At 30.9% G+C, this 10,775-nt stretch overlaps 3 protein-coding genes and 1 pseudogene across 3 annotated transcripts; 2 read left to right on the top strand and 2 right to left on the bottom strand.

Moving 5' to 3' along the window:
• The first annotated feature begins 2,772 nt into the window (after positions 1-2,772).
• Positions 2,773-3,783, top strand: LOC127096110 (glutathione S-transferase T3). The gene has a single exon (XM_051034725.1). The coding sequence runs from the start codon at positions 2,773-2,775 to the stop codon at positions 3,781-3,783; it is 1,011 nt and encodes a 336-aa protein (XP_050890682.1).
• Positions 3,784-4,064: 281 nt separating this feature from the next.
• LOC127096109 (uncharacterized) lies at positions 4,065-5,352 on the top strand (annotated as a pseudogene).
• A 467-nt stretch (positions 5,353-5,819) lies between these two features.
• On the bottom strand, positions 5,820-6,376 carry LOC127093081 (putative non-specific lipid-transfer protein 14). The gene has a single exon (XM_051031980.1). It carries the CDS (start codon positions 6,372-6,374, stop codon positions 6,018-6,020), a length of 357 nt encoding a protein of 118 aa, XP_050887937.1. The 5' UTR covers positions 6,375-6,376; the 3' UTR covers positions 5,820-6,017.
• Positions 6,377-6,672: 296 nt separating this feature from the next.
• On the bottom strand, positions 6,673-8,319 carry LOC127093080 (RHOMBOID-like protein 2). The gene is made up of 4 exons (XM_051031979.1): positions 7,908-8,319; positions 7,475-7,638; positions 6,972-7,386; positions 6,673-6,886 (listed from the first exon to the last, which is right to left on the bottom strand). Exons 1-4 carry the CDS (start codon positions 8,195-8,197, stop codon positions 6,769-6,771), a joined length of 987 nt encoding a protein of 328 aa, XP_050887936.1. The 5' UTR covers positions 8,198-8,319; the 3' UTR covers positions 6,673-6,768.
• Between the last annotated feature and the right edge of the window lie 2,456 nt (positions 8,320-10,775).

The following is a 10,775-nucleotide window of genomic DNA, read 5'->3' as shown; positions in this document are numbered from 1 at the left end:
CAACATTACTGTTACATGCATGGTTGAGATGTTTTACGTATATGAAATGTGATGAAGAAGTCAAAGAAATGAGTTTTGTTTGAGTTTCATGTTTTCTTGCATGTCTTGTTCGAGTTCCCTTCTTTGAGTTTCTTTCTCCTTTCCTTGCTTCGTATGAGTTTAAGAAGATATGGTGGAGGTCCGAACCTCGTTTGTGGATGAAATAGTGTTATCAAGTTTGCTTAAGTGGAGAAATAATGTTATCAAATTTAGTTTAGTGAAGAAATGATGCTCCGTTCGTTATTAGAGATAGTATTTCGAGGAGATGATGAATTTTGCTATGGCTCAATGGTATTCGTTAAGGAAAAACTAATGAAACAAGCTATAACTCTATTATGAAGAAGACAAAATAACGCTACTTTTACTTTTCCAATGGGTTGGAATCCCCAACCGAGGGGAAATCCTATTTATTTTAATTTAAAATTTAAAATCTAAATAAAAGCAAATCACCATTTTATTTAACGGATCCATTTTCTTCTTTGTTGAACCTCTCAAGTAAAAAAAAATCATATTTATTTTAAATAAATAAAAAAATAAGAAACCAACTTTTTTATTAAATATTAAAAAAATTAAGATTAGTTTTTCTATTAAAAAAAAATGTAAAAGTGTTAGCCATGAGAAACAAACTCATGACTATTGTCATTTTTCCCTTCAATTGTACAATTGTATGTCCAATTGAAGAAAAATATAATTTGTTTTTAAGTTAAAAATATAAAAAAAAAGGAAGCCACCATTTTATTTTTATTATAAGTAAAATACAAATTGTACAATTGTATGACCAATTGAAGGAAAATATAATTTGTTTTTAAGTTAAAAATATAAAAAAAAAGGAAGCCACCATTTTATTTTTATTATAAGTAAAATACAAACTTGTCAGTGTTGGACATGATTCGTGCCACTTTATCATTTGATTGGGAGTTCTAACGGAAGTGAAATCTTATTAATTTTTAATTTAAAAATAAGAAAAGGAGGATACTAAATTTTAAAAGTTTTATTTCATTATTTGTATAACCGGGGTGATATAATAAAATATATTATTTGTTGCAGTAGAAATGAATATAAAAGGTGAAGTTAAATCCTAAAAGTGAGGCGATAAAAGGTGAAGTAGAAATGAATATAAAAGGTGAAGTTAAATCCTAAAAGGGAATGTTTGAATCTCTTCTCAATTTAATTTTTAAAATCTGTTTTACAAATCTATTTTGCAGATTTATTTTTGAGAAAAATAAATAAAAAGAATTCATTTGGTAATTCAATTTTTGAAAACTGTTTTAAAAATTAAAAAGTGAAAAAAATGTTTGATAGTATGACTCATAAAAACTGTTTTTTTTAAATAGAACAATATAGCTTGTTTGATCATCTATATTTTAAAAATCTGTTTTACTAAATAAAAATAATTGTGATATATTTTTTGAAAATATAAAAATTCAGCTAATGTATATTTAAGTTCATTAAAATATTTTTAATAATTAATGATAAAATATATCATTCACCTAATGTATAAAAAATATATTTGTAAAAATTATATTTGAGTGTTGGTTTGGATATATATATATATATATATATATATATATATATATATATATATATATATATATATATATATATATATATATATATATATATATATATATATATATATATATATATATATATATATATATATATATATATTTGAGAGTGAAATATTGCGATTAAAAAATATTGCGACTAATTACTATAATGTGATTAATGAACTCTTTTTTTTCCAGTTTACCTCAATTAAAAATTGAAAAGTAAAATTGAAAATTGAAAATTAAAATATATTTTGATAGTTTCAGTTTTAAAATTTTAAAACACTGAATTTTAAAAGTGTTTTTAGAAATAGTTTTGAGAAACAAATGTATCAAACAAGTTTTTTATTTTTCAATTTTAAAAAATTATAAAACTGTTTTTTAAAACAGTTTCAAACATTCCCTAAATTTGTAGAAAAATGATTTCTTCAAAAAGAGAAGACATTGACTTTAAAAGAATTTGTCAGAAAAGAAACAATTAAGTTAGGGTTTGCCAAAGCCAACGTCACTAACTAGACCATATATCAAATGCATGTAAAATACGCATTGTTAAATAATCCTAAGGTGAATAGGTGTATTTTGCACATCCTCCTAGTGTTGAGGTAAAGAACCACAAAACAAAGCATACAAATTATTGAAGGCACTGTTTATATTAAAACAAACACCGAAAGCATGGATAAAGAGAAATGATGGGTTCCTAAGAGCATCTCCAGCAACAGCAGTACTATGGTTTTTCAGCCAATTTGCCAAGTGGAAGTGGTTCTTTTACTTTTCAATGAATGGAGTTCGTCATGTTGGCAAGACCGATGCTTCATGAAGCAACGATTATTTTTTTTTTCTTCTATTTTTTTATTTAAAAAATAGCCTGTCATGCAACGGTTACTTTCTTTTTTTATTTATTTTTTATTTAGAAAGTAGCATTCAACGACTACTTATTTTTTTATTTATTTATTTTAACATATTTTTTATTATAAATATAATTTTGGTTTCCAAAAATTTACCAACACAAATTTCTCTCACTTTTATTTTCTCTTCAATTTGAAATTTCTCTCTCACAATTTCATCATTTTATTCCTATACTTTTAATTTTTTTACAATAATTTTTTCTCATTAGTATTTTTTTTACAAAATATTTAATTCAAAATTTCATCTTTTTACTTCAAATTACAATTGTTTAGGCCAAATGGATCCTAATCATTTTCATTATCAACAAGCTTTTTTCAATTACATGCAAAATTATCAAAATCCTAATCCTCAAAATTCTCAAATTCCACCGGTGCCAACAAACCCCGCCATATTTCTTCCGTCACCAAACAATCCAAATATGTATCCTATACCTCAAATGAATTCTAATAGTATGGAATTCTCTACTCAAGTTCCACCATTTTCTACTAAAGTCCCACCATTTTCTACTCAAGTTGGTACTGAAAAAGAAGAAAGGATTGTCGTTAAAAAAAGATCTCGAGAGCAATTTACAAGGGAAGAGGATATACTACTTATCCAATCATGGCTCAATGTTTCAAAGGATCCAATTGTGGGAGTTGATCAAAAGGCTGAGAGTTTTTGGTTAAGAATTGCTGCTAGTTATAACCAATATCGTGGGCAATTGCGGGAAAAGTTAGGGGGACAGTTAAAATGTCGATGGCATAGAATAAATGGCATGGTTCAAAAATTTGTTGGGTGTTACAAAATTGCTCTTAAAGGAAAGAAAAGTGGGACATCCGAGACCGATGTCATGGCAGATGCACATGCTATTTTTGCTCAGGATCAAGGTACAACATTCAATCTTGAGTATGCATGGCGATTGTTAAAAGATGAAGCTAAATGGCGCATCGTCGAAGAATCGATTGGAAGTTCTGCAAAAATAACAGAGACTTATGCTAGTGGGGCATCATCGGAGAACCCAGATACAACTTCAAGTTATGAGTTTAACTCATCATCACCAATGGAGCGTCCAATGGGACAAAAAGCAGCAAAAAGGAAGGGTAAGGCATCCAAAATTCCAAATGCAACGCAAGATGCAAAGAATAAAAGAGCAATAACAATGGACAGACTTGCACAAGCTAAGGAGGACGAGCTAGAATTAAGGGTAGTGCAAATGATGATGAAAGACACTTCTACTATGAACGGTAGTCAACGAGATATTCATGAAAAATATTGTAATAAGATGAAAAAAAATATGGAATGTAGTTAGTATCACTTATGTAAAATGGTCATTAGTACCACTTTAATTTATCAACACCTATGTAAAATGGTCATTAGTACCACTTTAATTTAAACTAGCCGTTATTCAAACTACCACTTTAATTTAAACTAGCCGTTATTCAAACTAGCCGTTATTCAAACTAGCCGTTATTTAAACTAGCCGTTATTTAAACCATTATATATACTACCACTTATGTCATTGTTCTCTCATTCTCATCTTATTCTTCTCATTTTTCTCTCATTCTTTACTCACTAAATGGATTCAGACAATTCAGATAATTACGATCAAGAATTTTGGGAGTTGGTTGAAGAAGAATTTATGGACGACAGTGATGAAGAAGAACAACTTCAGAATGAACGTCGATCTGGAAGTTCCTCTAGGCCAAAGAGAAGAACAACGGTAGATCGAGGTCGTGAAGAAGGGCACAATCGATTATTCAATGACTACTTCTCGGAAAACCCAGTATACACAGATGTTCAATTCCGAAGAAGGTTCAGAATGCATAGGCATGTATTTCTTCGAATTGTAGATGCCCTTGGAAATCATGATGAATATTTCCAAATGAGGGTCGATGCAACTGGTAAAATGGGTCTTTCACCATTGCAGAAATGTACATCTGCTATTCGTATGCTGGCGTATGGGTCTCCTGCTGACCTTGTAGACGAATATGTTCGAATCGGTGAAAGCACTTCAATTGAGTGCTTAGAAAGATTTGTTAAGGGTGTCAATGTTGTATTTGGCGCTGAGTATTTGAGAAAGCCTAACAACAATGATGTTGAACATCTTTTACAAATGGGAGAGTCACGTGGCTTTCCAGGTATGTTGGGTTCCATCGATTGTATGCATTGAGTATGGAAAAATTATCCTGTTGCATGGAAAGGACAATTTTGTCGAGGTGATCATGGTAAGCCCACAATCATGCTTGAAGCAGTGGCATCACAAGACTTATGGATTTGACATGCTTTTTTTGGTATTGCAGGTTCAAACAATGACATTAATGTGCTAAACCAATCCAACGTGTTTAACGATATTTTGGAAGGACGTGCTCCCAATGTGCAATATACAATCAATGGGACACCATATAATATGGGATATTATTTAGCAGATGGTATATATCCCGAGTGGGCTACATTTGTCAAGACTATTTCAATGCCACAGGGAGAAAAGAAAAAATTATTTGCTCAACATCAAGAATCGGCTAGAAAAGATGTGGAGCGAGCATTTGGAGTGCTTCAATCTCGATTTGTAATTATACGTGGCCCAGCGCGTGCCTGGCACATGGACACTCTCAAGCATACCATATATGCCTGCATCATATTGCACAACATGATTGTGGAAGATGAACGACATACATATGGAGGTAATTTTGATTACTCTTATGATAATGTGGATATCAATAACTCAACAACTGAAGCATTTAGCGGTCCTCATCCGAATCTTGCAACAAGACTACAAAGAAGAGCAAGTATTCAAGAAAAACAAGTTCATCGTAAACTTCAAGGAGATCTAGTCGAATATATTTGGGAACGTTTTGGACATGAAGATGATGAAATTTAAGTTTGATTAATTATGTGATGTTATTTATTTTATTTGTTTTTAATTATATATCATGTATTTGAGATTAATTTTAATTATCATTTTAAATTATAAGTTTAATTTTTTTTTTATATCAAATTTAATTTAAAACACTAAAATTATTATTTTAATTAATATAAAATTTAATATGAATAAAATATTAATATATAAAATAAAATTATGAGATCCAATCTGAGTTCTTCAGAGTTGCATCATTGGAGTGAAAAAGTAGTTGAGTTACTTCAAGGTGACGTGGCTTAATAGGTCCCACAAAGAACCCAAAAATGAGTTCACGGTTGGAGATGCTCTAAGTGAATTTGCCTTCAAAAAATATGTTTGTCAGACCATGGTGAGTGTATCATAAAAAATAGAAATAAAAGAGTCACCATTCTATGTCACTATTGGGATAATCCACTAATTACAGTTATGAATAAATATTACCCGATGAATTCAAATGAAACATGATAAATTATTTTAAGATGGATAATCTATAAAAATTCCCAGATATTCTAAATTCTTCAACAATTATTTCTTGATCCAGCACAAACACAATAGTGAAAACAAATTACATGACTATAAAAACAGGATTAATTAATGACAACAATACTTAATTAAATTTAAGGCTAAACCCATAAGAAATTGATTAACTAAAAGGGCATTATACAATCTGAATTGGGAAGAATTGTGAAGCCCAAAGAGATACCACATAAACCTGGCAAGACACCTATAGCTGTAGAATTTGGCCCATAATTTTCAATTAGGCCCAAAACACATCTACAAACAGGTTGCTTATTATTACCTGAATTAGAAATTATACTCAATCCTGACATGGCATCACAACAAGGAGACCCTGGAATTGGATCTGGAGTTCCATAACGGATGAAAATAGAGCATGAAGAAAAAAGTTGAGCAACTGTGGTGCATTCTATGTATGCAAACACTAATGGGGGTGAAAATAGCAACATCAAAATCCCAAACATTCTTAATACCTTGAAGCTTCCCATTCTGAATATGCTTCTTTGTTTTGAAATCAATTATAAAGTTAGATATAAGAGGAAAATGCTTGGTTGGTGCGCAACGTGGAACTTGTGGTTTTATATTACTCACATGAATTTTTAATGACTTTCAACTTATCATGACATGATATAACACACCTATTTTCAGATGATATAATTAAAACATACAATTTTATTTGTTGGCACTTATTTGTTGTCACGCAAGTCTAACACACTAAAGATCTTCTGTTCAAATCCTTCTTATATTTTTTATTTATAAAAAAGGCGTGAATATAAACAAACGAAATAAGACGTGAATGTTTGATGTTTAACAATCTTGTAGATATACATAGAAGAAAAGACATTCCTAGTTAAAACCATATATAACATAAGCTATCTCAGATTAATTCTCATTGTCACAATCCCATTCAGAACTTGGCACACAAGTTAGGTAGTGACACCAATGACAATGATCATTTCCATTCTCACCCTTGAACAGCATCACCAACGCAATCGATAATCTGCATTCAAAAGAATAAGTTCCAATGCTTAACATACACAACTGCTTCGGAACAATAACAGAAACTTCAGTATAAAGAATCTTACCCAACGATCAACAGAATTAGAGACACAATTCCTAGGATGTATTGGTAAGCTTTGAGTTTTGATTTGAGACGAATACCAGCAGGAAGACGACGCTGCTCTAACCAACTGTATCGAGGACGCGGAAGTAAAATGAAACCGAGTAGAAGTCCGGTGGCGAACCCTCCAATGTGCGCAAAGTTGTCAACGTGCGGCAAAATGCCTATCGCGAGGTTGATGGCGATGATAGTTAGAAGATTGAGCAAAGTTGAAGCTTTATTGAAATATATAGTCCAATTTGTAAGAAGTTCTGATAACATTGCTCCAAGAAGTCCGAAAATCGCACCAGAAGCACCGACGGAGATGCTGTTTCGGATAAAAAGAGAAGAAAGTACACTTCCACTAAATCCAGACAATAGGTATATCAATCCAATTCTCACTGTCATAAGTTGGACAAGTAAAAATGTTAGATAATGTTACTGAAATCAATAAAATCAAAATTTCATATGAAAGAAGAAAAATCTTACGAAATCCGAATTGCTGTTCGATGCGAATGCTGATGTAAATAAGGCATGTCATGTTTAGTAGCAAGTGAATAATTCCAGCATGTAACCAAATGCAAGTGAAGAGTCTCCACCCTTGATGCTGGTGCACAATATTTTCCCATTTAAGAGCTCCCATCTTAGTTAATCTTCAAAAATTCATCAAGTAACCAAACATTTCAAATCATTTAAGTATACTTTAAAAACATAATAATATGTTATTAACATTCTTATGTAAATAAAAAACAATAAAGTTCTCAGTTGCTATCAGGAGCTATCAGGACGTAAGTTCGAACTCATAACATCTTATTTATTTATCGGATGAATTCAAGCCACTAGACTACTTCACCGAACTAAAGAGCAATAGATTAGCCAGCATCAATACAAAAGTAAAATAGAACAAATTTCAATCTCTTACGTTGAGGAAGAAGGACCAAGCAATGGATTCTCCCTCAAAGGCTGGAAAGAGAATCTCCCAAAGAAGCCAGGAACACAATCACCTTGAAAACCAAAATTATCCTTGGGACAATTGTTAATAGCCATGGCCACAATGAAAACAACAAAGTTAACAAGCACACAAACAAGTACAAGCCATGGATTCCTACGACTTTCAGCAACATAAACATATGCAGATGAGTTTGCTGCAGAATAAGTGTAGGTGTTCTTTGTCCCTCCACCACCTCTTTCAACATCTCTCCTAGAATTCATTGTTCTAGAAAACAAACAATATCTAAAGTATGAAACTTGGTTGTAAAACGTGAAGAGGTTGGTGAATGGATGAGTTTTAAATACAACAATTAGTGGAGTGATTAACCCAAATTCATTTCACTAATTAATCATTAATCATTGTAATATGTGACGTGTTACTAACTGCCGCAATTTGAATCCTAAAAAGACAACACTCTTTGAAACACCTGCGACTAACGTTGTTGGCTGAATGTCACGTGATTAAGGAGTTTGATATTGTTGATGACGTGGATGAATTTGATTGGGTTGTTTGGTTAGGTGTATGTAGTGGTGGTAGCAGTGGATTGTGACCGTGTTCGCGTTGTTAACTTCCCTTTTGTGCTTGAATGGGTTTATGCTAATTACATGTGTAAATTGTTTTCTTAATATTAGTTATATTTTTGGGTTATGTGATTTCTAGTGAAAAGGGACAAACAGAAAATTATAATAAAATCAAATGAAAGCGTGTTAAGACTTAAGAGAACTAACTAAGTGACGAGTATGAGAAAAGAGTATTAATTATATTTTAGTTTAGAGTATATATTAAGTTTTTGGCTTACCAAAAAAGAGAATATATATTAATGTCTACTCGTTCTATATATGGCAAAGCTTAGCTGGAACTTACTTTGATTTGAAAATAATATATCTTATAATTTATATAAAACTAGGTATAGGAATATTAGATTATCAAACTCACTATCTATTATCTAAACTTAAATGATGAGATATATTATTTTTCAGATTAAGATATGAATTTTTGGAGGTAAATCCTTTGAAAACTAGTTTGAAAAATAGAGAGATTTATGTGATACTTGATAAAGGGTTTATAATGATTTAATTTATGAAATAATATATATATATATATATATATATATATATATATATATATATATATATATATATATATATATATATATATATATATATATATATATATATATATATATATATATATATATATATATATATATATATATATATATATATATATATATATATATATATATATATATATATATATATATATATATTAAATTTTATTGGTTTTAGAATTTTTTAAGACATTTGAAATTATGGTACTGTACGTATAGCTAGATGTATTTAGAATAGTGTATTGGGTATAACATTTAAAAAAATTATAATGAAATCAAACAAAAAGTCTTTTAGTAAAATAAAATTAACTCTATCAATTTGAAGTTTTCATTATTGTACTGAAATCCTTTTATAGGTTATTCTAATTCTACTCTTGCATTTTATCATTATCACACTACAAACATCACTGGCCTTGTCTTCATTTTATTTCCATTTTATTCTACCAACACTTCTATTACAATTTCTTTATTATGTGTTTAACCATGAATACACACAGCCATACACAACTTCTTCTTTACTACACCAAATATCAACAACAGCTTAGTATTCCTCTTTATATTATATCGAGATTATTCAAATTTTTACGAGTAAAATTCCCAAAGCTTCAAAACGAGAAGAAGCGGGGTAATAGATAGATTTAAATGAGTTTAATAAAGCACCACTCGAATCTCTTAAAACAACGTTAAAAAAAACTCTCATATTCTAATTAAACACTCCAAAAACAAATTGGAAAAAGATTTTTTTTTTCAAATAACAAACATTTCAAATTATATATCAAAATACTCATGTTTCGAAAAAAATAAAATCACATCTAAGAGGATGCGCCAATAGCCGTGGCGAATGCCCTCTAAATTGACTTCAAGCATCAAGTCCAATCACATACATTTTATGGACGTGACATTAATGCTTATGATGCATGCATGCCTTAAGAAGACGTGTCATTCCCTCTGACACATGCATGCATTGTGTTTTTTTTAAGTTAAAGTTATAAATATATAAAAATAAAACAATTGTACATAAAAGGAAAATACTAATATTGTTACATTTAAATAGAATTACACGCGGAAAACTTTGTAAATAATTTTTAACGATGCGCATGATCATAACGGTCATCGGTTCCACAATTCGATTCTGTCCTTTGCTGTTGAGGTTGCACACGATTTCCCATATGTGGTTGTTGTCTCCCAGGATTCATTTGAGGTGTTTGGTGCCTCCCAGGATTCACCCGAGGTGTTTGGAGCAAGGTCCCTAAACATTAGTGTCATCAATGAAACCTAGCATCTCTTGTCAGTTATATGCACTACCGTAATCGAGTCTGGTGTCCATATTGTCGTAGTTGGGCCGTGTTGGTTGGATTATAAGTGATTGGGTTGGTTGGTTGAATTGGAACATTGATTCATTTTGGAAACGAAGCAATGGTTGTTGTGGTGTTTGATAGGCATATGTTGGTTGAGTGCTTTGGAGGTATGATGTTTGGGTGCTTTGGTGGTGTGATGTTTGGGTGTATATTTGTTGGGTGCTATGGTAGGATATGATGGTATCATATGCCTCATCGGTGCTATGGTAAGATATGACGGCAACATATGATTATTAGTGGTATGAGTCATGCTCTTGGTTTTATGTTTGGGTGTGTGACAAGAATTGGTTGCGAGTTTGGCTGTATGTAGTTTCATAATCATGTTCGGTT

Source organism: Lathyrus oleraceus, chromosome 6 (genome assembly GCF_024323335.1).
Source record: "Lathyrus oleraceus cultivar Zhongwan6 chromosome 6, CAAS_Psat_ZW6_1.0, whole genome shotgun sequence".
Lineage (NCBI taxonomy): Eukaryota > Viridiplantae > Streptophyta > Magnoliopsida > Fabales > Fabaceae > Lathyrus > Lathyrus oleraceus.
This window is presented reverse-complemented; position numbering and strand designations above follow the sequence as displayed.